Source organism: Triturus cristatus, chromosome 6 (genome assembly GCF_964204655.1).
Source record: "Triturus cristatus chromosome 6, aTriCri1.1, whole genome shotgun sequence".
Classification (NCBI taxonomy): Eukaryota; Metazoa; Chordata; class Amphibia; order Caudata; family Salamandridae; genus Triturus; species Triturus cristatus.
This window is the reverse complement of record NC_140589.1, coordinates 1675130635-1675156659: the sequence shown is the minus strand read 5'-3', so window position 1 is coordinate 1675156659 and position 26025 is coordinate 1675130635. Positions and strand designations below refer to the sequence as shown.

The 26025-nt window shown below is 45.2% G+C and overlaps 1 protein-coding gene across 2 annotated transcripts in view; it reads left to right on the top strand.

Moving 5' to 3' along the window:
* KCNH1 (potassium voltage-gated channel subfamily H member 1) overlaps positions 1 to 26025 on the top strand; it is a 1587102-nt gene that overhangs the window by 787328 nt on the left and 773749 nt on the right. For both annotated transcript variants that reach the window (XM_085612841.1, XM_085612840.1), the window contains one exon: positions 4305 to 4504. In XM_085612841.1, coding sequence (XP_085468967.1) covers positions 4305 to 4504 — 200 coding nt within the window. The remainder of the gene's footprint in view (positions 1 to 4304; positions 4505 to 26025) is intronic.

Sequence of the window (26025 nt, the reverse complement as noted above, 5' to 3'; positions counted from 1 at the left end):
TGATTGCATATGAATTTCTGGGTTGCACTCTTTTCTTTTGAAAATGGGCCCTTTGTTCCATAATTCCTCGTGGGAGGTACAGAACTTATAAAATACAATGTCCGCTGATTTCGGAGCCTCTGGAGACATGTTTGAGCTTGCTGATTGTGAATAAAATCTTTGAATACGCAAGGACTAACGAAACGTATCTCACCACAAGTAATTTAGAAACAGATAAGTATGGTATGACAAGAAAAGGCTAATTTAGCTAAAAAATGACATTCGTTTTTTTTTTAGTTTAGTTTCAATGACATTGGGCGAATGTTGAAAAAGTCTGCTACAAAAGCAGACATTTGAGTGGCAGGTTTAAAGTGCCGATGATGTGGTTGGTGCACTTCATGCAGAGGTGCACTTCTCCGCCTATAGACTAGGGGCCACATGTGTCATGCATTTTACTGGTCGCAAATATCCCGATCGCAGAATCGGGCTGCTTGCAACTGGTGAAAATGCTTTTTGGTATGTATAAATTTCAATTTGAGATTCAGTAACATGTTACCGAATCGTAATTCGGAATTGCAAATACATACCGATTTAGTATTGGGAAGGCGCATGTTTAGGGCGTCCCTTCCTCATACCGAATCACAGCGGCATGTAGGAATGTTATGCAACCGAAATGCTGTCACAAAACATCTGCTTTTTTCCACCTACCTCAAGTAGGTGGTAACCAATTCTCAAACGGGAAGGGTCCCCAAGAGACCCCTTCTTCTTTGTGAATGTTCGTAAAAATGTTTTTTAAGAGCAGGACCACTGCTTGCCCTTGAAAAATAAAAAGAAAACATTTCATTTTACTTCTTTAAATGCAGCCCGTTTTCCTGGAAAACGGGCTGCATTTAAAAACAAAAGATTGCTTTACTGAAAAGTAATCACAAACATGGTTGTCTGCTGAGCCCAGCAGGCCATCATCCCTGTGATTTTAGCGATTCCTAATGGGTTGCAATTTGCGACCTGCCTCATGTATATAATGAGGTAGGCCGATTTGCGACCCATTAGGAAATGCTAAATGAAATTCATGGAGTTTCATACATTCAAATAGCGGTTACTAAATTGCGATTTGCGGATCATCACAAATAGGTTATCGCTGTTTGAAATAATGATACATGTGGCCCTGGGCTCTATTAAAAATTCCCTATCGTTGTTTGCCTAGGGATAGATTGATTGATTGTGGAAAGCTCTTTAAGGTAAATTAAGGGTAACTTTGTTCATATCATTAGAGTAAGATGTATTTACTGAGTTTGTCAGAAAAAAAACAGTTAAAGGTAAGGTTACAATTTTCAGTCAAAAACACACTGAAATTTGCTAGTTCTGACTGCTCCCAAAACTTGCCCCCCATGGTCTGCTTATGACCGTACACATATCAGAGGCAACATCACAATGGTAATTCAGTACCAGCAAAAAAAACTTGGATATAAAACCACCGTATCTCAAGGCACCATAATGTATATTTGACTAAGCTTTGTACTCAAGGTGAGTTGGTTATGCAGGTAGAAATCATTATTGCTTTATCAAATACTGAGAACGCAAATATTGCTTGAGGGGAAATGACAAAACTTTTAAGCGACTCTTTTGGTCACTGGAAATGGGACCAAGGTGCACTTGGGTGAGGAGCCGCTCAAGGCTTGATCAATGCATAAATATTTATATATATTTCAATGTATACATAATGGACCCAACTCTTCAGTACACCTCTGGACCTGTGGAAGACTCAGAAGGACAGCTGTGCTGCTCTGCAAGAAGGACTGCTACTCTGTTGCCCTGCTGTTTGGAACCGCCGGAACACGATGCATCTTCAACGCTGGACTTCATATCGCAAGTCCCTCGTCAACTGCATCCTCGACTACAATGCAGGACCTCGCATTGCAGCTCCTCTGAATCATCGCTGCACAATGCATGCTTTATGTGGGATCTCCCAACGGTCTGCAAACCAGCATTGAAGGTGCTTTCGTTCAGCTGGCCTAACTTGGCCCCCTGTATCCAGTCCATGCTCCATTGTGGACGGCCTGAACTTGGGACTTTGTCTTGTCTGGCGCGACCAGATAGCCACAGTTGGCGCTTTGTGCTTCTAGGCACTATTTTCACTTAAAGCTTTAAAATTGCATATCTTCGGCTCCACTGCATTTTTGTTGTTTTGGTGTAACAAAATGTTATTGTATTTTAATCTATTTTTATACATTATTTTAGGATTTTTCCTGTGTTGTATTTTTATTTTAATACTGTTTGAAGTGCTGCATAAATACTTCAAACATTGCCTACAAAATTAAGCCATACTGCTTGTGCCAATGCGACTTCACCCTGACAAGAATTGTGGCTGTTGCTTGAGCAGGGGTTCACCCCTCTCAACCAAAAGCCCAATTTCTCACAGGTGGATATTTTAAGTTGTCCTTCTAATACAATCTTATAGTTCAACCCCTCACCCCTATTACATTTAGCACCATCTCTTTTTAACGTTTACTAGAATGGCATGAAGTGGGACACACCTCAGCTGAATATAAACATTGAACATAAAATAGCAAAACTTAAGGATTGTAAAAAACTAAAATTGTTACTTGAAATGTTTTACAGCTTTCAAAAGGTGGTTCTAATTTGACATACTACTAAGGTGCCGATTCCAATCCTGTAAAACCCGGGTACGAATGGTCATACGGAGCGTATTCTCCGTACGACTCGTACCCGGGAAATCCACCGTACAAACCAGCAAGTACGATTCGTACCGAAATACCATTTCCGTACGAATCGTACAAAACACCGTACGGCTAAAAAATACCTACTATTCTGATCCTGGACAGTGCCTACGCGACGTCCGTACGGAGTCAGGCAGCGTTTTACAGGCCAGCAAGTACGATCCGTCCCTACGGCACTCCGTACGGCTCTTTTTTTACGGGAGCCAAAAACAGCCATAAAAGCTGATTCCCCAGGGGTACGAGTCGTACAGGCCCCCCCACCACCCCCCGTATATATGCACCGTACCCCCACCCACCCGTATGTACGCACCATACCCCCACCACCCCCGTATGTACGCACCGTACCCCCACCACCCCCCGTATGTAGGCACCGAACCCCCCACCACCCCCCGTATGTACACACTGTACCCCCACCCCCCCTTATGTATGCACCGTACCCCCAGCGCCATAGGGGGGTGGGGGTACGGTGCCTACATACGGGGGGTGGGGGGGCCTGTACGACTCATACCCCGGGAACAACTTTTCCCAGGCTACGAGTCGTACATACTTCGCCTCGTAGCGGGTATAGTCATTCCCCATGTACGGGCCGTTTTCCGTACGATTCCTAAATCGGATAGCCGGTCCGGATCGTTGCACGCTCCGACTGTCATTTTCCGAATCGTACGGAAAAGTGTCCGGGTACGTCTCGTACAACTTTTCCCGCTACGATTCGTACTTAGCGTGCCGATCCGTACGTACTTTTTCCCATACGAATCGTACTTCACGGGTCGGACGTGACTTGTACGATTCGTACGGAAAAAAATACGGATTCAAGTCGTACGGAAATATTTTTTAACGGATCGGAATCGGCACCTAATTGTCTGTGCATAAATATTTAGGTAGATCGACTGAATACCTGCTGATTTATCATTCCAAAAATCTGATCACCAGTCAACAAGTATGATACATGTGTCATCGTGGTGTAAATGTCATTAAAACTAATAGAAATGAAAAAATATCAGTGCCGTGAAAGAAAATTCATACCTTTTTGGTTCTTTACAATTCAAATGTGTATTTCATTTCTTGACATTCTTTGTTAAACAGCTAGGGAAACTAGTTTTCATTGGTTAATTATGTAATGCCATCTACCAAAACGTCATGTGTGGGCTCTGAAAGCTGTTCTTGTTATAGCCTTACTTATACACCTGGTGGAGGAACATAGCTAGATACCTGCTCAGTGAAAAACAGAACCATGCCTAAATACCTTATTCCAAATTAAATGGGGTATCAAACATGCAGGGGCCTATAACTTGAGGCAAGGTTCAAACTAGTCCTCAAAGATTTCCAACCTTTGGTAAAGTGATATGCGATTTGAAATGGAAAAACAAAGTTGCAGACATGCATTGATGTCCATATTTACATTTTTGCTTCTTTTTGCGTTTCCCTTGCCACCATTACCTAGCCGAGCCACAATTTATACAACAGTTGCTTACGAAAATGCTTTTTATTCTCTGAAATAGCATCATGACGATAGAGAGGCACAATATTAAACCCAAATCGAATTCTCCAATCCTTTGACCGCATATTTCCCTTTTTGGTTTCTTGCAGCTCTTTTGTATGCAACTATTTTTGGAAATGTGACCACAATCTTCCAGCAGATGTATGCCAACACTAACCGGTACCATGAGATGCTGAACAGTGTCCGCGACTTCCTCAAGCTCTATCAGGTGCCCAAGGGACTGAGTGAACGCGTCATGGACTACATTGTCTCCACCTGGTCGATGTCCAGAGGGATCGACACTGAGAAGGTAAGAACAGTGGGGACTCTAATCATGGCTCAGCTGTTTCGTTGGTTTATCTGCCCAGTAGGGCACCTAGAAGTTATTGGTTTGCCACTTGGAGCTCTCAACTGCTCGAGCCCTTAGGCCACATCCTCTTACCCCCTTAGGAAAACGTATGCACTTGCATCACTTCTAAAAGCCCATTCAGGCGAGTGACTCATGTTGTGCAGAGCTGCCTTCAGATCATACAGAGTGACATCCACCTTGGTCTCAGCTTTCTAGCAGATAGCATGGGACCCAAAAAGCCTCTTTAGTATTTATTATTCAAACTATCTGAACACTTTGTTGATCCTCTTCCAAAACTCACCACAAACAAAGGAATCCTGAGCGTTCGACCTTTAAGGCGGGTGATACCCCGTGAAACAGCTGAAGATAGAAGAACCCATTGGATACGAAATGTATTGTCGCTTTATGGAAAAGTGAAAATGAACAAGATACATATGCCCAATGTTTCTACGTGGGGGATTCCCTAGCACCGTCCCCAAGAAAATATCGAAAAAGATGGGGCAGATGATGCAGTCTAAAGTACAATGTTCAAATACATTTGCTAAAGTGCCAGGGGGCATAGAGAACGCCCTAAAAAATTTTTGATGGAAAAATTCTACCCCTCTATCTCACCATCTTCCATTTTTATATTTATCCTTCTCACATGCACTCTCCCTTTTTCTCACATTCTCTTCTTCACCCTTCTCTGTCAAATATTTCCTTTCCTCTCAATCTTCTATCTATTCTGGTCCCTCTCAATCCTTAACACATTCTTCCCCCTTTACGCTGTTTGGCCCTCAATATAATTTGGTGCGAATAGGGTGGGGTATTTACCACATGTGCTAAGTACCATCACCTGAGGGTAAAGAATTTGCCATTTATAGGAAATACGTTTAAGTTTTCAACTACTTTAAAATGAGGCATAACAAATGGAAATAGGATTTTAACACACCACATTCCATGCGTTTTGCCTTCTTCGTGGCAGTGGCGTAATGAAAGTTTAAGGGGCCCCCCCTGCAATATACACGGAGGGGCCCGCTCCGGATTTAATCTGGAGCGCTCAGGCCAGAGTACTGTGCGGGGGGGGGTGGGCCTTCAGCTCGGGGCCCCCCCGCACCGCGGGGGATGCGGTAGATTGTGTTACGCCCCTGTTTCCTTCGGCTCTTCCCCCAACAAATGTCATCAGATTAGACCTGCCAGAAGTTATCATGGGAAAACTGTGGGTGTCTGAGAATTATTACACAATTGGTAATGGCAATCCCTATGCAAACTGGTGTTTATACTGATATCAGAATGTAGCCTTTAACATTTATTAGCTGGGGATTTTACATTTTTTTAAGTCCTTGTAGGTACGGAGTCTTTAGGTCTTGTCCTAGTTACATTTTGTCGTGCTGTTGGCAAGAGGGATATGCAGGTTCATCATACCACCGCGCTTATGTTTATTGCATGCTGGGTTGGTGTGTGCGATGGCATGTTTTGTGCAATGGTGTGTGCGTACATTTGTTTGTTGGATTGTGTTGGTTGGTTGTGAAGTAAAAAAAATACTGCTAATCCAACTTAGTGAAGCAAATATCTGTTTTAAAAGAAACCTTTCTAAAGCTCCCAAAACGTGGACTGGCTAGACAGTAATATTTTTTTAGCTATAAAATATACCCGCCTCAGTGATCTACATACAAGTGAGAAACTTTCCAGATTAGTATTAAAGCAGTCATTTTGTTGTGGCTCCAGGTTAAAATGCCGTGTCTCTTCCTCCTGAGCTGGCAGAGCACCTTTGTGCAGCTCTGCCCCCACCATTCCTACAGTGCGCTTTTCTTTCTAGATGGTAGTAAGTGACCAGTTTCCAGAGCAATAGTGGAAGCTAGCCTGACCCCAGAACGCACATTACCGCAAGCCTGGAAGTGATGTTGGAAGGCTAAATGCCAGCAATGGGGTGTCACAGGGCAGCAGCCGCCTGGAATTGGTCTTGTGTCGGGGAGTGGTCACAGTGCTCATTTACTTGGCCCCACCAAGAGAGATAAGTGGAGGCATAGTTGAGGATCCAGGCAGTGCTTGCAGTCATTGGTAGAGAGATTGCTGAATTCAAAGCAGACATACACAGCATGGGTCTTTACTGCAGACCTTTGAGGAGATAGAATAGCTGACAACCACCAATCTCTGCCAACTAGAAGCGCAAACTTGTACTCTGTCCAAACACAAAGACCTTGAAACAAGGTCACAGCGTGACAATTTGCGTGTTCAAGATCTGAAAGAAAACACTGATGACATCATTTGCTGTGTAGCTGAAATGTTCTGAGACGATTTAAAGGAGCAATCTGAAATCTGCATAGGTATCGAGAGGGCACATAGAGTTGGTCCCAAAAAAAAAGATAGCTACTGTCCCAGTGATATTGTAGTAAATATGTCCACTTTTGAGTCAAGGAGAGACTTATCACCCTAAGCCAGGGTGATGAAAAGAATACAGTGCTGTAACAGCACTGTTTTCTTGTACCTGGACCAAGAAGTGGAGACACTACAAAGGCATCGGACATACAGACCCACAGTTCAGGAGCTGATAAAGTATCAGATACAATACAGATTGACCATACTGGAAGGCAAGCAATTCCAATAGAAGGCAAAGAGGTCAGGATATCAATCACCCGGAGGACACTGTTCCTGTGGCTTGGTGCAAAAAGTCACCCATGCCCTTAAAAAAGGATAATAAAGAAGAAAGGAAAGAAAGAAAGAGTGGAATAGGAATCTAGGTGAGGGACCCAGTCAGGACAAGGAAGACCACTCTTTGTCCTCTAATGCCCTCACACACCCCGAAAGATGTCATGCTTCATCATCGGGCAGTTGCTCCTCGTAGGGCCGGCGCTGCAATTCCCTACGGGCCCCCGAAGGGTCACTTTATCGGAGATCTTCTGAGGACTGCCGGAAGATGCATGCGGGTGTGTGAAGATTGGATCCTTAAGGAGGGTGAAAAAAGTGCGTGCAATATTGTGAACATTTTAATAAAGGGTCATTATGCAGCGAATGTCAAAATAATGTACCCCGAGCAGACACTGTCTGCCGAAAATTGATAAAATCACCTGGAGGCACTCTATGTCCAGGTATCATAAGTCGACATGTTTCGCGCCTGTATTGCCATAAGGGTCATTGGCGTTTCTTCAGGACCAGGGTTATAGTTAATAAAATAAAGTGCACGTGATACATAAATAAAATTCAATAAAATACCCTCTATATCGATCAGGGCACTAGTCTGTACTCCCTCAATGTGGTTACAGGCTAAAGTTGGAAATCGCTCCTGATCAATTCCTAGGAAAGAGAAAAAAGAAGAAAACATAACGGGTATGTGCATCAGTGAAACTTGATGCATCAATAGTGTGCCACAGCTGTGTGCACATCAACCACATTTAGAAAGCAGGTACAAGAATCATGTAAATGCATATATAACACACGATAGACCCAAGGCTCTATGTAATAACAAAAAGACATTCCTCCCCATGGACAATGAAACATATTTTTGTGGCTTGTAATTGCGTTAGTAGTGGTAGGAGACAGGTAAAACACAGATGAAATTTAAATAAAAATATCCCCATCCATTTGCAGGTGGGCCCCAGAGTAAATGTCTCTGAAAGAGACCATGGGCCCTAGTGTTCAGAACTGAATGGCTTATTTTGGGGATAATTGGTGCTCTGTCATCCTTACCTAATGTTTAGAAGACGGTCGCTCCATTAGCTAGAAGCATGGGACGCCCGCATATTATCGGACTGAAACAACAAAGATATTGTTTTGAATACCGATGGTGAAAGTGCACAAATTATCAGTGGTCTATACTCTAACATCCATTTCCTCTATTATTCAAAGAACTCACGGTTCTGACTGGGCGATAGCTCCTGTATACCTGCCCCGTCCATGCGACTGCCAGAAAGAACCTGATTCTGGCAGCGCGCGGGACTCATATGGTTACGGGGGCGGGTATCGGGGCGGTGTCCCTTTCCGGGATAGCAGCACTGATTAGAACCCAATACGCGTGCGCAAATGGAGGCCGTCAGTGCGCATGTGTAAATAGGATGCACTGATCTCCTATGCTTCAAAAAATGGGCATACTGTTTTTACCCCGTGCATAACGGTAGTTCATAAGTAGTTGTTGCCTGAATTGCTGATAACCGCATTCAAACAGCTCAGAGAACTACCGAACGGAGGCTAAACTCTTTTGCATGTCACATCGATTTCACATATATAAAGACTCAACACGCGTTGCGGTCTAAATAATTATAGGCAGTGCGGCGGCATATTACCATCCAAAACCGACCCAGTCCAGATACACGTGTTAAAATTTCCAGAAATCTTGTGATAAAAACCTTATATAATGTTGGGTAATCTAAGAATCCATTGAGAAAGAGGAAAAACAGTATGCCCATTTTTTGAAGCATAGGAGATCAGTGCATCCTATTTACACATGCGCACTGACGGCCTCCATTTGCGCACGCGTATTGGGTTCTAATCAGTGCTGCTATCCCGGAAAGGGACACCGCCCCGATACCCGCCCCCGTAACCATATGAGTCCCGCGCGCTGCCAGAATCAGGTTCTTTCTGGCAGTCGCATGGACGGGGCAGGTATACAGGAGCTATCGCCCAGTCAGAACCGTGAGTTCTTTGAATAATAGAGGAAATGGATGTTAGAGTATAGACCACTGATAATTTGTGCACTTTCACCATCGGTATTCAAAACAATATCTTTGTTGTTTCAGTCCGATAATATGCGGGCGTCCCATGCTTCTAGCTAATGGAGCGACCGTCTTCTAAACATTAGGTAAGGATGACAGAGCACCAATTATCCCCAAAATAAGCCATTCAGTTCTGAACACTAGGGCCCATGGTCTCTTTCAGAGACATTTACTCTGGGGCCCACCTGCAAATGGATGGGGATATTTTTATTTAAATTTCATCTGTGTTTTACCTGTCTCCTACCACTACTAACGCAATTACAAGCCACAAAAATATGTTTCATTGTCCATGGGGAGGAATGTCTTTTTGTTATTACATAGAGCCTTGGGTCTATCGTGTGTTATATATGCATTTACATGATTCTTGTACCTGCTTTCTAAATGTGGTTGATGTGCACACAGCTGTGGCACACTATTGATGCATCAAGTTTCACTGATGCACATACCCGTTATGTTTTCTTCTTTTTTCTCTTTCCTAGGAATTGATCAGGAGCGATTTCCAACTTTAGCCTGTAACCACATTGAGGGAGTACAGACTAGTGCCCTGATCGATATAGAGGGTATTTTATTGAATTTTATTTATGTATCACGTGCACTTTATTTTATTAACTATAACCCTGGTCCTGAAGAAACGCCAATGACCCTTATGGCAATACAGGCGCGAAACATGTCGACTTATGATACCTGGACATAGAGTGCCTCCAGGTGATTTTATCAATTTTCGGCAGACAGTGTCTGCTCGGGGTACATTATTTTGACATTCGCTGCATAATGACCCTTTATTAAAATGTTCACAATATTGCACGCACTTTTTTCACCCTCCTTAAGGATCCAATCTTCACACACCCGCATGCATCTTCCGGCAGTCCTCAGAAGATCTCCGATAAAGTGACCCTTCGGGGGCCCGTAGGGAATTGCAGCGCCGGCCCTACGAGGAGCAACTGCCCGATGATGAAGCATGACATCTTTCGGGGTGTGTGAGGGCATTAGAGGACAAAGAGTGGTCTTCCTTGTCCTGACTGGGTCCCTCACCTAGGTTCCTATTCCACTCTTTCTTTCTTTCCTTTCTTCTTTATTATCCTTTTTTAAGGGCATGGGTGACTTTTTGCACCAAGCCACAGGAACAGTGTCCTCCGGGTGATTGATATGTAGTTAAAGGGAGCATGGACACTGGACCTTTATTAGCTCCTTGGTCCCCCCCTCTTTTTGTGTGATAGAAATATAGTACGGCAGTTAGCCGTGGGACCTCAATCTATTACTTTATTTCATATTTTCTATTTCTCAGGTATATGAGCCCATTACTACACTGATGGCAGTGGGAAATACGACAGGGTGCATTTGACGCACTGGTTATGGCAAGGCTCCTGTTCATCTTACCCCCCTTGGACTTGACATGGCACAAAGAGCTTTAGGGAAAAAGTGTTTATAGGATAGTTGAGGTTCATGAAATTAGGTCACCTCATCTCCCCTTTCCCATTTCCTCTTTCTCAATGGATTCTTAGATTACCCAACATTATATAAGGTTTTTATCACAAGATTTCTGGAAATTTTAACACGTGTATCTGGACTGGGTCGGTTTTGGATGGTAATATGCCGCCGCACTGCCTATAATTATTTAGACCGCAACGCGTGTTGAGTCTTTATATATGTGAAATCGATGTGACATGCAAAAGAGTTTAGCCTGCGTTCGGTAGTTCTCTGAGCTGTTTGAATGCGGTTATCAGCAATTCAGGCAACAACTACTTATGAACTACCGTTATGCACGGGGTAAAAACAGTATGCCCATTTTTTGAAGCATAGGAGATCAGTGCATCCTATTTACACATGCGCACTGACGGCCTCCATTTGCGCACGCGTATTGGGTTCTAATCAGTGCTGCTATCCCGGAAAGGGACACCGCCCCGATACCCGCCCCCGTAACCATATGAGTCCCGCGCGCTGCCAGAATCAGGTTCTTTCTGGCAGTCGCATGGACGGGGCAGGTATACAGGAGCTATCGCCCAGTCAGAACCGTGAGTTCTTTGAATAATAGAGGAAATGGATGTTAGAGTATAGACCACTGATAATTTGTGCACTTTCACCATCGGTATTCAAAACAATATCTTTGTTGTTTCAGTCCGATAATATGCGGGCGTCCCATGCTTCTAGCTAATGGAGCGACCGTCTTCTAAACATTAGGTAAGGATGACAGGACACCAATTATCCCCAAAATAAGCCATTCAGTTCTGAACACTAGGGCCCATGGTCTCTTTCAGAGACATTTACTCTGGGGCCCACCTGCAAATGGATGGGGATATTTTTATTTAAATTTCATCTGTGTTTTACCTGTCTCCTACCACTACTAACGCAATTACAAGCCACAAAAATATGTTTCATTGTCCATGGGGAGGAATGTCTTTTTGTTATTACATAGAGCCTTGGGTCTATCGTGTGTTATATATGCATTTACATGATTCTTGTACCTGCTTTCTAAATGTGGTTGATGTGCACACAGCTGTGGCACACTATTGATGCATCAAGTTTCACTGATGCACATACCCGTTATGTTTTCTTCTTTTTTCTCTTTCCTAGGAATTGATCAGGAGCGATTTCCAACTTTAGCCTGTAACCACATTGAGGGAGTACAGACTAGTGCCCTGATCGATATAGAGGGTATTTTATTGAATTTTATTTATGTATCACGTGCACTTTATTTTATTAACTATAACCCTGGTCCTGAAGAAACGCCAATGACCCTTATGGCAATACAGGCGCGAAACATGTCGACTTATGATACCTGGACATAGAGTGCCTCCAGGTGATTTTATCAATTTTCGGCAGACAGTGTCTGCTCGGGGTACATTATTTTGACATTCGCTGCATAATGACCCTTTATTAAAATGTTCACAATATTGCACGCACTTTTTTCACCCTCCTTAAGGATCCAATCTTCACACACCCGCATGCATCTTCCGGCAGTCCTCAGAAGATCTCCGATAAAGTGACCCTTCGGGGGCCCGTAGGGAATTGCAGCGCCGGCCCTACGAGGAGCAACTGCCCGATGATGAAGCATGACATCTTTCGGGGTGTGTGAGGGCATTAGAGGACAAAGAGTGGTCTTCCTTGTCCTGACTGGGTCCCTCACCTAGGTTCCTATTCCACTCTTTCTTTCTTTCCTTTCTTCTTTATTATCCTTTTTTAAGGGCATGGGTGACTTTTTGCACCAAGCCACAGGAACAGTGTCCTCCGGGTGATTGATATGTAGTTAAAGGGAGCATGGACACTGGACCTTTATTAGCTCCTTGGTCCCCCCCTCTTTTTGTGTGATAGAAATATAGTACGGCAGTTAGCCGTGGGACCTCAATCTATTACTTTATTTCATATTTTCTATTTCTCAGGTATATGAGCCCATTACTACACTGATGGCAGTGGGAAATACGACAGGGTGCATTTGACGCACTGGTTATGGCAAGGCTCCTGTTCATCTTACCCCCCTTGGACTTGACATGGCACAAAGAGCTTTAGGGAAAAAGTGTTTATAGGATAGTTGAGGTTCATGAAATTAGGTCACCTCATCTCCCCTTTCCCATTTCCTCTTTCTCAATGGATTCTTAGATTACCCAACATTATATAAGGTTTTTATCACAAGATTTCTGGAAATTTTAACACGTGTATCTGGACTGGGTCGGTTTTGGATGGTAATATGCCGCCGCACTGCCTATAATTATTTAGACCGCAACGCGTGTTGAGTCTTTATATATGTGAAATCGATGTGACATGCAAAAGAGTTTAGCCTCCGTTCGGTAGTTCTCTGAGCTGTTTGAATGCGGTTATCAGCAATTCAGGCAACAACTACTTATGAACTACCGTTATGCACGGGGTAAAAACAGTATGCCCATTTTTTGAAGCATAGGAGATCAGTGCATCCTATTTACACATGCGCACTGACGGCCTCCATTTGCACACGCGTATTGGGTTCTAATCAGTGCTGCTATCCCGGAAAGGGACACCGCCCCGATACCCGCCCCCGTAACCATATGAGTCCCGCGCGCTGCCAGAATCAGGTTCTTTCTGGCAGTCGCATGGACGGGGCAGGTATACAGGAGCTATCGCCCAGTCAGAACCGTGAGTTCTTTGAATAATAGAGGAAATGGATGTTAGAGTATAGACCACTGATAATTTGTGCACTTTCACCATCGGTATTCAAAACAATATCTTTGTTGTTTCAGTCCGATAATATGCGGGCGTCCCATGCTTCTAGCTAATGGAGCGACCGTCTTCTAAACATTAGGTAAGGATGACAGAGCACCAATTATCCCCAAAATAAGCCATTCAGTTCTGAACACTAGGGCCCATGGTCTCTTTCAGAGACATTTACTCTGGGGCCCACCTGCAAATGGATGGGGATATTTTTATTTAAATTTCATCTGTGTTTTACCTGTCTCCTACCACTACTAACGCAATTACAAGCCACAAAAATATGTTTCATTGTCCATGGGGAGGAATGTCTTTTTGTTATTACATAGAGCCTTGGGTCTATCGTGTGTTATATATGCATTTACATGATTCTTGTACCTGCTTTCTAAATGTGGTTGATGTGCACACAGCTGTGGCACACTATTGATGCATCAAGTTTCACTGATGCACATACCCGTTATGTTTTCTTCTTTTTTCTCTTTCCTAGGAATTGATCAGGAGCGATTTCCAACTTTAGCCTGTAACCACATTGAGGGAGTACAGACTAGTGCCCTGATCGATATAGAGGGTATTTTATTGAATTTTATTTATGTATCACGTGCACTTTATTTTATTAACTATAACCCTGGTCCTGAAGAAACGCCAATGACCCTTATGGCAATACAGGCGCGAAACATGTCGACTTATGATACCTGGACATAGAGTGCCTCCAGGTGATTTTATCAATTTTCGGCAGACAGTGTCTGCTCGGGGTACATTATTTTGACATTCGCTGCATAATGACCCTTTATTAAAATGTTCACAATATTGCACGCACTTTTTTCACCCTCCTTAAGGATCCAATCTTCACACACCCGCATGCATCTTCCGGCAGTCCTCAGAAGATCTCCGATAAAGTGACCCTTCGGGGGCCCGTAGGGAATTGCAGCGCCGGCCCTACGAGGAGCAACTGCCCGATGATGAAGCATGACATCTTTCGGGGTGTGTGAGGGCATTAGAGGACAAAGAGTGGTCTTCCTTGTCCTGACTGGGTCCCTCACCTAGGTTCCTATTCCACTCTTTCTTTCTTTCCTTTCTTCTTTATTATCCTTTTTTAAGGGCATGGGTGACTTTTTGCACCAAGCCACAGGAACAGTGTCCTCCGGGTGATTGATATGTAGTTAAAGGGAGCATGGACACTGGACCTTTATTAGCTCCTTGGTCCCCCCCTCTTTTTGTGTGATAGAAAGAGGTCAGGATCCCATCTTTAGAGAAAAGAAAGGAGTTATACAACATCTCTCCCCGTCAACAGAAGCCCGCCCACCCCAGGACTTACTTAATGCAGGCTGCAGTGCGACTGCATCAGTAGGCACCTGGACACCTCGCCTGCCACTTGTCCGTTGCCTCCAGGTCCTGCTTATTTCAGCCTGATCCAGTGAAACCACCGCTGTCTGGGTTTTTCCACTCACTGTTATTCCTGCCAACAGAAGCTCACCTACCCTAGGGTCTACTTAATGTAGGCCAGAATCCGACCGCATCAATAGGCACCTGGACACCTAGCCTGCCCAGGTTTTCCCGCCCTCTGTTCTTACTGCTAACAGAAGCCCGGCCAACCCCAGGCCCTACTTAATGCAGCCACAGCGCAATACCATCAGTAGGCACATGGACACCGAGCCTGCCACGTGCCTGGAGCCTCCAGTTCCTGTTTGTTCCAGTCTGATCCAGTGACATGCCTGGACCACACCCAGCATCAAGACCACTGGCTCTCCCGCCCCCTCAAAATTCACCATTACTGAGTACTACACCCACAACCTGGACCCGCAAAAAACACTACCAACACACTGACTCACGCTCCAGTGTGGTACCTTTCACATGCACCCACTGCCACAGCACACACATCAACCCACCGATCAGCCCTCCCCAAACACGCCACAGACACCACCTGAACAAAAACACCAACTCACGTGTGCCCTTCTCAACACACGCTCACCATCGAGATTTGGGACCTCATCTCCACCATCACACCCGACATCCTCTTCCTCACTGAGAACTGGCTCAACCCTACTTCTGTGCCTGACATTGCCACCGCAATTTCCAAAGAATACGAGTGACCACATCAACAAGCCTGGCAGAGGGATTGTCATCATACACATGGAATCCATCCAATGCACCACCATAAGTGATGACATCACTCCAGCCATGGAACACCTCAACTTCAGACTCCAAACTGACAGCAAAACCACCATCAGGGGCACCCTTGCCTACCGTCCTCCAGGACCAGGTCCAGCATTCTGCAGCTTCATCACCGACTTCATCGCCCCCTTGCCATAGACTCCAACAACTACATTTTCCTTGGCGACCTCAACCTCCATCTCGACAAACACAATGACAACATTTCCAACCTCTGTCGAAAGCATGTACAACATCAAACTCACCCAACTTGTCCATGACCCCACGCAAATCGCAGGCCACTCACTAAAGCCCATCTTCACCTCCAGTGACCGCATCAGGTACAGCCACACCACGGAGCTCACCTGGACCGACCACTCCATTGTCCACTTCAACATCACCAGCTCAAGGACCTCAACCCCTAGTCTGCCCAACACCCCCCTCCACACCTGGAGCAAAGTCTCAAAGGACACATGGATCTACGCTCTCAACACCACTCACCCCACCCCCTCCAACAACCTAGACAAGAACAGCAGAAACTTACACAATTGGATCACGAACTGTGCCCACAGCATAGCTCCCATCTGCAACAACTCCCGCAGAAGGTCATCAAACAGGCTAGCTGGTAGAGTGAAGACTTCAGAACCGCTAAACAACACTGTAAACAACTTGAAAGGAGATGGTGCACCAGCAAACACATGACCAACAAGACCGCCTTCAAGATAGCCCTCAACCTCTACCACCGACAGTTCAGAGAATCACAGAAAAAGGCCTTGGCCTCACACATCGAATTAAGCTCCAATAACAGCAAATAACTTTTTAATATCTTCAAAGAATTCTCCAACCCTTCAGGTGCAACAAACAACATTCCCCCGTCACAGGAACTCTGCAACAACTTTGCAAACTTCTTCAATGACAAGATTGCCGACATCTACAGAAACTTCAAACTCCAGCCCAAAGCCACTGACTTCTTCAAGCAACACAACGACCCTGCTACCACCACGGACAAACAACTAACCAAATGGAGCCAGCTCCGCCCACAGGATACAGCCTCCATCATGAACTATGTCCACTCGGGAGCCCCAACTGACCCTTGCCCTCACCACATCTTCAACCTAAGCGAGGCTAGAATCAGCAACATACTTACCACCTTGTCCAACACCTCAATTACCACAGCCACCTACTTGAGGACTGGAAACATGCAGAAGTCAACACCCTACTAAAGAAACCACTGGTAGACCCCAACAAGCTCAACATCTACCAACCGATCTTCCTGCTCCCGTTACCGGCTAAAGTAGGAAAAAGCCATCAACCAACAACTTTCCTCACATCTGGAATTGAACCTCCTACTCTGTATTCTGCAGCAAGTACAGCATCGAGACAGCCCTCATCACGGCTACTGATGACATCCGAGCCCTACTCGACTGAGGAGAGGCTGCGGCTCTGATCCTCCTAAATCTCTCAGCAGCCTTCAATACAGTCTTCCACCACACATTCATCACAAGGCTGCACAACATAGGCATCCAAGGAGCCACTCTCAGATCAATCGCCTCTTTCCTCATCGGAAGAACGCAAAAATTCTGCCTTACCCCCCTCCAGCTCTGAACCGAAGGTAATCATCTGTGAAGTACCCCAAGGATCCTTCCTCAGTCCCACCATCTTCAGCACTTATATGACACCTCTGGCCAGCATCGCCAAAACCCACGGACTCGACATCATATCCTACGCCGAAGACACAAAACTCATCCTCTCCCTGTCCAAAGACACCACCTAAACCAAGACCAACTTCCACAAATGTATGACAGATGCCGCCAACTGTTTGAAGGACAGCTGCTTGAAGCTCGACACAAACAAGACCAAAGTACTGATTTTCAGAAACAAAAGCTCCTCATGGGGCGCATCCTTGTAGCATGCCTCAACAATGCATTCCTGAACCACGCGGTCCCAACCATGACCACATCTTTACCACGCATGCCTTTACCATGCAATTTTGTGGTAAATACATGATTGGTAAAGGGACATGTGTGGTAAAGATCACACCCTTCCCCCCAACCCTATAAACTGTCCATATTTCTACAGCCACCATAAGCCCTAAAAATTTAACCCACACCCTCAAAACTATCCTGACCCCAGCTCCCTCTGCCCTGGGCCCTGAAAACTGCCCTGAGTTCTAAAAACTGACCCCAATCCCTAAAAACGACCCAGACCCCTGCAACCCCACCCTGAGCCCTAAAAACAGACCCCTACCCCTGAAAACTACCCCAAAACCCACCCCATGCCCTAAGCCCCAAAAATACCCCCGACCGCCCCTGAACCCTAAAAACTACTACCACCCTAAAAAACTAAAAAAGCTCTGGCTCCAGCCCTACTTACCTGACAGTGTCGTCTCCCGATCCTTCCTTCTACTGCCCGCCCATTCCAGCATCTAGACCGTGCTCTGCCTTAAACACGCATATGCGTGGTTAAGGCATATGCATGGTTGGGGCAAGCGTGGCCGTCTTGCAGGGAAAAGGCATGTGTGGCTCAGACTGTGTTGTTAAGGCCGTTTCCCATCAATAATATAGACACAATTATTAATAAATTATACCCATTATTATAATTTAAAAATAATAGTAATAAACTTAATTTGAGCTGAATTAACTTTCTTGCCACCTCTCACCGCTCAATATTTGACAGGCCGCACTCTACCCAATCTACAGCCTGACCTTCCAGCTCCAACACCCTCTGTAAACCCCGGTCTATGCCTTAGATTTGGTGTTTTGTTTATCCATTGTGGGGACATTTCTTTTCAAGTAGCTATTCCAGTGAGGATGTCCAGGGTGGAACTGGCCTATATGTCAATCAAACAGTGCCCAATGGGCTCGTGCGATAGATCAGTGTGTGGGACGTTTTTATTTTTTAGCAGTTTGTGGACCTGTTTTTTGTCGAGGTGGGCTGGTTTTTACTATTGAGTTGCCTGATATAAAAACAAAGTTTTTTCTGTAGTAAACTCAAATGCATGCAATATACCATGTTTTAAAAGATACCCATACAACGTATCTTTACAAGTCTAAAACTCGCCTGATTCATAAATGTGCCACTTTTTTTAGCTATCTAGTTCGCTAGGGGGGGGAGCACTTTTATTTTATGGTCCAGGCATAATTCTTGTCCCAGACCCTGAGGATTTCTCAGGATTTCCTATTGGAGAAGGAGACTATAGGATCACCTTAAATGGTCTATGGTGTACTGGAGCAAGCTCATCAAGCTTGGCTCTACATTGATGAAGAACCCTTAGTCTTCTAGGGATACCATTGCACCCTCCATTTTAGCTGTGCACTCTTTTGAATTACCAACATATGTTTAAGTCAGGGGGGTTAACCGACAAGCTCTTTGCTACCCGTGCTTCTTGTTTGGTTGCACTGAAATGATTGTCGCCTATAGATCACATAACTCCCACCTTGAGGTCCTAGAGTCATGTGTCCAGAGGCGTCAACATTTCAGTGTGCAGCTCATATTCAGTTGTGGTGCCCCTGACGTAACTCTGCATCACCTTGCTTAGTCACTACATTCTGATCAGGGCCATAGCACATCACCAGTGGCATGGTTCTATGTGTCAGATCCCTCTTCAATGCCACATCATTAGCAGCCAATCCGATTTAAGAGTTCAGCATCCTCTGCAACTGTGGTACAGTGCAGGGGGAAAGAGGGTGGAAGAAAGGGAGAAGGACTACCTAAGGCAATTTATTCTGTTTTATTGGCTCTTGTTTTCACTCGATGGTCATTAATTATTTCCTCCACAATTATTCCACTGCTAGTCAGGCATGGTCCCTCATCTTTGTGCTACAACCTACTGCAAGCTATAGTTCTAGTTTCATTTTAAATTGCATTGAGCAGAGTAGGAGAGTGTGAACGGCAACACACGCATAGTGTAAGAAAAGGCAAATGCAATTAAGTTGAGGCTGAATCCACGACAATGGCCAAAGAATATCGGATGAGTTGGAAAGAGAATGATAGAAAAAAAGACTAAAAACAAAAAGAGATGTACAGCCATAAATGGTGCTTTTCTTTGTGCTTTGTAGAAGTCTTCTTTTCACTCTTGGGACACATATGAGTCAAACCCGAATTTGATATGTGATCAGGTTTTAAAATATATGGAAGATTGAAGATTGGAATTTCCTGATGGCTGATCTAGGTCAAGGAAGAGGAGAAAAAGAATAATGTAAAACATACCGTAAAAGTAAAAATATAGTTTAGCTCAGGCATTGCAGGATCTGGAGGTATTTCATTATCCCTTTCCTCACTCTCATAGATGGAATTTCTAGTAGGAACATCTTAGTTCTGGGAACGTGGATGAAACCTGTTGAGAGAGACTTTCTTTTTCATTATATTTCTCATTGGTCCTTTACCGAGTTATGTGACCTTTGCAGTTACTCCCAGGATGATCTATGGGCTAACAGTGTTCTCAGTCAAGGTCGAGAGAACTTTGCTGTCATGATCTTCTTACTATTCTGAAAATAATCTGTGAAATTCTCTCCCCCACAGTTTATGAGGATATGATACCTCTTAGCATCCCATTCATTTTCTGCACATCATTCAATTCATTAATTTATATCGCTTTTGGTTATTTTTTAAGACACCCCCAACTAGTTGCGCAGTAATTCTCATGTTTACCTTCTATTGATTGTGGACACTTTGACAATCCTTTGATCTTGGATGTTTCACAAGATTTTCCCATCGATGTAGGAGAGTATTTGTGCTTTGGACTGAGCACTGTTTTTGGCGGTTCGAGTTGTAGCAGAGTTTTTTTGGAGGGGGGCAGTGTTTGTCTGGATGGCTTCAGTTAGAGTTGAATAATTGATGTATTTGTGTGAATAGGTTCATCCAGGTAGGCGTGGGATAAAGGTCGTGCGTGGGGACTGAGGAGACTCAATTGTCAAAGGGTGCGCCCCGATCTCTTGCTCCCGGGTATATTGCGACTGCAATGTCTGAGTCTTTTGATGGGTGCTTTGGGTGATTTTGATGGCAATAATTAGTAGAGCAAAGAACAGTCTTGACAGTTCTCAATTCTGTCTTTTGGTGCATGAGAAAGGTCCACATCACATTTGATCACTCTGTTAGGTGGACCCATTCTCTCGTTCTTTTATTTTGTTTTATCTCAAAAAGAACCTTAATTGAGCTCTGGGAGTATGCAGAGTCTCGTCAGAGAGAGAGCAGTCCTCTTCTTTCCACTAGTCTCTCACATGCTGACCTTCCAGCCTTATTGCCTTCTTTTCTGCTGCCTGTGGGCCAGAGTCCCCCTTTTCAGCAGTAGTAGTCATCACAATTTTATTTCCCAATCGTTTTCCTGTTGCATCTACGTCCTGCTTTTGTCCAGTACACACTTCATTCGGTGTTCATTTATCCCAAAGATGGAAGATAAAGATCTGTGATCCATCATCTCTCACGTCTTTGGTCTCTTCCCTTTCCCACTAGGACTATGCTCAGACTCTGTTCCCCTTTGCATCTCTGCTGTGAATCCTGATAGTCCATATTTGTCTATGCTGTTGCATCAGATATTAGGACAGGAAAAAGGGAACCCTACTCACGCGGAACCAGGGTAATAAACTTATTATCAAAGGACAAAGGCTCCTGTGGACACTTAATGAAGTAATCTCAATGTATATGAGCGCAACGGCATTATATTGGGTTATAGTGATATTGGAGAGAGAAGGAAGCAAATACACCTCTGATTTGTTTTTGATTCAAAAACATTTATATAATCCTTGAAATGAAATACTGTTACAAAATAGTGCATTTGAAAATATAGTTCTGAGTGAAAGGTGTGGCAGTGAAAAACGGAACCTAGAACATTAGTGACATATATGTGAAATGTATACATGGTTTCCACTGCTTCATATAAATGACCATTTACATATATATGTACAGTATACAGTGCTGGTGAACAATAGTTCATTTATGGAACTTGATGACGGCGTTTCGACCCTGTGTGCAGTGTAGGGTCTCTTCAGGACCTATGATCGTAGTGACACCTGAAGGGTAATGGACCGGCTCGTGTGGGGGGTGTGGCACCGTGCAAAGGATAAGAAAAGGATACTCACATGGGTCCCAGCCGGGAGCCCAAGTATGAGGTGGGTGGTGAGCTGGCTATTATGTGAATGCGCACAATGTAAGGATCCACGTGTGTGGTAGATGGCACGATCAAAGCGCTGTCAAGACGGGTCGAGTTCCTATTCTGAGCGCATGCATGGAAGCAGGCTACTTCCTTCTGTCGTCAATCACGAAGAGGCCATACCTTTTTCATATGGAGGGTGAGAATATTCTCACGTTGGTGTCTCTTATGAGACTGAATCAACTGCAGCCTTCCAAGCAATCCTTCCAAGTAGCAGGACAGCGTGTGTCTGTCTGCTCAGGTACGATGACAACAGATATGCTGCTTACAGCTCGATGAAGCCCATGGTATCGCGTGGCTGGTGTTAGCTCGGTTTAGGCTGGCTGAGGGAACTGCTTTTTCAGAAAAAGAATCAGTGGGAGTGAAAGAGTTGCTGTACTCTGGGAAACTTGTTTCCCGTGGACTTTTTCCATTGTTAAGCCTTACATTTGTCCCGTCCTGTCCTATCACCATTCATGAATAGGTTTCATATGGTATACCATGGTCCCTAGGGTGGCACACAGCCGTAAATATAAACAGCCGATTCCAACCAGGTCTGCCTAGGAAATAGGCGCTAGAGGCCAAAAAACATGAGGCTAAGAAATGTTAAAGCTATACTGATTGGTCAAATGAGGAGGTTGGAACATCTCCACTTTTGGTGGAGCTGGTGTTGCAGATGGGCACTAGGGTAGTCAGTGTTTTACGGTGGGTGGCGGAGGCTGCTGATTGGCATGGATCACTGTAGTCATTACTGAATTTTTCAGGGTAAGATTTGGAAGGTGTTGGAATGTGGTAATATGAACAGGTTGTCCCATGGTTGTGCAGGGCACTTTCTTGTGTCGGCTGTGGCATGAGGAATGATTATTCTCAGCCACAGACAATATTAGATGCCCAGTGGATGAAGGACAGGGACTGCTGCTTATACTTCTGGATCTGTCGGCAGCATTCAATACCATCTCTCCTACCCTGTTGCTGGACAGACTCCAAGGACTGGGTATCAAACATCAAGCCTTAGCCCTTCTGTCATCTTTTCTAGGGGAATGATCTCAAAAGGTGAAGCTTCAGTGCTTCTATTCTGAAGCCTTCTCCCTGCCGTGTGGAGTTCCTCAGGGCTCCGCTCTTAACCCCACTCTTTTTAATCTTTATGTGGTACCCCTAGCGAACATCATTCACTCCTGCCGAACGGCGGTAGTGTCATACGCTGATGACACACAGATCATGGTAACAATTCCTAAGAATTCAGGATCGATGGCTGAGAATGTTCGATGCTGTATGACTAAGGAGGCAGAATGGATGTCTACCAACTTTTTAAAATTGAATTGGGGTAAGACGGAGCTGATGGTCTTTGGACCAGGGGCAACAAGCAGAAACAGGAGTTGCTGGCCTCATTCTCTAGAACCGTGTCCTACTCTAGGAAACAAGGCCAAGAACCTGGTAGTTCTGGTGGACCTTGACCTTAATTTCAATGGCCAAACTAACCGTACTGTCTCTACCTGCACCTGGATCTTAAGGATGTTGAATTTTTTTCCCTTTTATCCCGCTCCCTGCACGCAAGCAGCTCACCCTCGCACTGGTAATGGCCAGGATGGATTATTGCAATTCACTGTACCTAGACTCGAACAATAATGTGCAGCACAAACTCCAGCTAGTGCATAATGCCCTTGCTAGACTGGTTCTGGACATGCCCAAAAGACATTCTGTGGCGAAGGGACTGAAAACCCTACTCTGGCTTACTATCAACAAACGCATCAGCTTCAAATCTTTATGTATGGTCCATGTAGGACTCGGCCCTTTTTGGCTAAAGTTCCCTAAACGTTTTGCTTTTCCCCTAGACCATTTCCCTGACATGGTGTTGCTAACTTAGATGCTTTGGGCACTTTGCCACTGCTGATCAGTGTCAAAGTGCAAGTGCTCCCTGTATAAAGTATAATGGTGATTGGTTGTCCATGATTGGTATGTTTGCCTTACTAGTAAAGTGCACTATGTGTGCCAGGGCTGGTAATGCAAATGCTACTAGTGGGCCTGCAGCACCAATTGTGCCACCCACACCAGTAGCCTTAAAAAGGGTACTCAGGCCTGCCATTGTAGTGCCTGCGTGCAGTTTGTTAAACTGCCATGCTGTTCTGACAAGTGCACCCACTTGCCAGACCTTACCCTTCCCTTTCTATGCACATCAGACACCCCTATGGTAGGTCCAAGGTACCCCCGCGGCAGGGTGCCGTGCTTGTGAAAGGTAGGTCATGTATTAAGGTGTGTACCATGTCCTGACAGTGAAATAATCTCCATTTCGTTTTTCACTGTGGAAAGGCCATCTTGTCATAGGACAGAATGGGGAGGCTGTGTAATATGTTTTCCAGCCTATCTTCCTAAAGGCTTAAGATGGAGAAGTGAAGTTCAGTGTGCCTGAACTCACAATGTAATAACACATCTTTTTATGAAGCTGGTTTTTGCATTATGTGTTTAAAAGACACTCTTTTAGAAGTGGCTGGGTTTTTGTGCTCTAACATTTCTGTATGTCTCTGCCTGGTTGTGTATTGACTGTCTGGATTTGAAAGCGATAGGATCTGGGGAATGTCTTGACCCAGGGGAGGAGGTGAGACAGCAACAGGGTGACCTACATCTGAAGTGTAGGGGGAGGAGTAGCCCCTAGAGGTCAAGAGGCCTGTGTTGCTGCCATAAAACAATTGTCCCAACTCCTGCTGAGTGATTGAGAATCCAGACCCCCCACTAATCAAATGAAGAAGGTGTCACTGGCAGGGAGGCACGCAGATCTGGTTTGAACAGGGGTCATTGCCCCCCTGAACACAAAGACTTCAAAGCCATTGAGGGGTATAACTATGAGAGCTGAAGCCCCTGAACTTTGGAGAATGGCTTGATCAAGATTGAACAAGACTGGAGCTACTTCGTGGTCAAGAGGAACCTTTGCCAAGGAAGAAACAACTGAAGAGACTGAAGGAAAGGACTTACCCTTGCTGTGTGTTCTGGGGCTGGCCTGCAGTTTTCTGTTTTAGCCAAGGAAAGGCTAAAGGGACTTTGCTCTGTGCTGTGTCCCCCTGCTTAAAAGGACTTTGCTGTGCTGTGTCCTGAAGTAACTTATTCCCAAGGGCCCGAGGTGAGCTGGCTCCCTGTTGCGAAAACTCAGGAACACAAATGTTTCCAGGAGAGTCTCAGCAACGCTGTATGTGTCTGCTTTTTGCAGCCTGAGAACCTCGTAAGGAGTGCCCTGTGATCGTGGGCACCTGGAGTCCAAGCAAGTCTTAGCTACCCTATGTGCGTGTGCTTTTTGCAGCCTGAGCCCTTCGTGAGGATCGTCCTGTGATCGTGTGCATCAGAGTCCAAGTGAGTCTCAGCTACGCTGTGTGCGTGTGCCCTTTTGCAGCTTGAGACCTTCGTGAGGATCATCCTGTGATCGTGTGCATTGGAGTCCAAGTGAGTCTCAGCGACGCTGTCTGCGTCTGCTTTTTGCAGCCTGAGACCTTCGTGAGGATTGCCTTGTTAACGTGCACACCTGGAATCCAAGTGAGTCTCAGCGACGCTGTGTGTGTGTGCTTTTTGCAGCCTGAGACCTTTGTGAGGATTGCCTTGTTATCGTGCACCCAGAGTTAAAGTGAGTCTCAGCGACGCTGTGTGCTTGTTCTTCGTTCAGCCTGAGACCTTCGTGAGGAGTGCCCGGTGATAGTGCACCGGAAGCTCAAGTGAGTCTCAGTGACGCTGTGTGCGTATGCCCTGTGGCAGCCTGAGATCTTCATAGCAGTAGCCGCCCGATCCGGCAGCCCCAGAGAAGCTGAGCCGCCGGCCTGAGCTCACCGTTGCTAATTCACAAAGATTGCATTGGAGGCCCAAGTCGCTGGAAGAGGAGAGCAGAGTGAGGTCGCATCTCCCAGGTAATGTGTGTCGACGCCTGGGGCGGGGTGCGGGCTCAGAGGGACACATTCTCTGCCTCTCTCTCATTCCGGCAGGCCGAGCCTCTGCTTCGGCTCGTATCGCGGGCCGCACTTGCCAAGGGAGTGGCAGTACCGGGGCCAGGGTGCGGAGCTGCACTTTTTGTTATTCCATAATCGTGTTGGGGGCTATTGTTGACAGAGGCTGACTGCGAGTCAGCACGAGTCCCGGAGAGACTGCCTAAGGCACTGTGACCGGTGCTGGAGTGTATTTACAAACTTGGCTATTTTGCATTTAGCCACCCCCGCTATCACCCTCTCTTAGGGAATCTCTTTCTGAACCGTAGTCTATAGCACCTTGATGCCCTCGGGAAACTGCTGTGCTCTACAAATTCAAAAATCAAATAAAATTATAAGGGAAATGGGTTATCCTTTAGCCAGATGGTATAGTCTCCAGCTTTT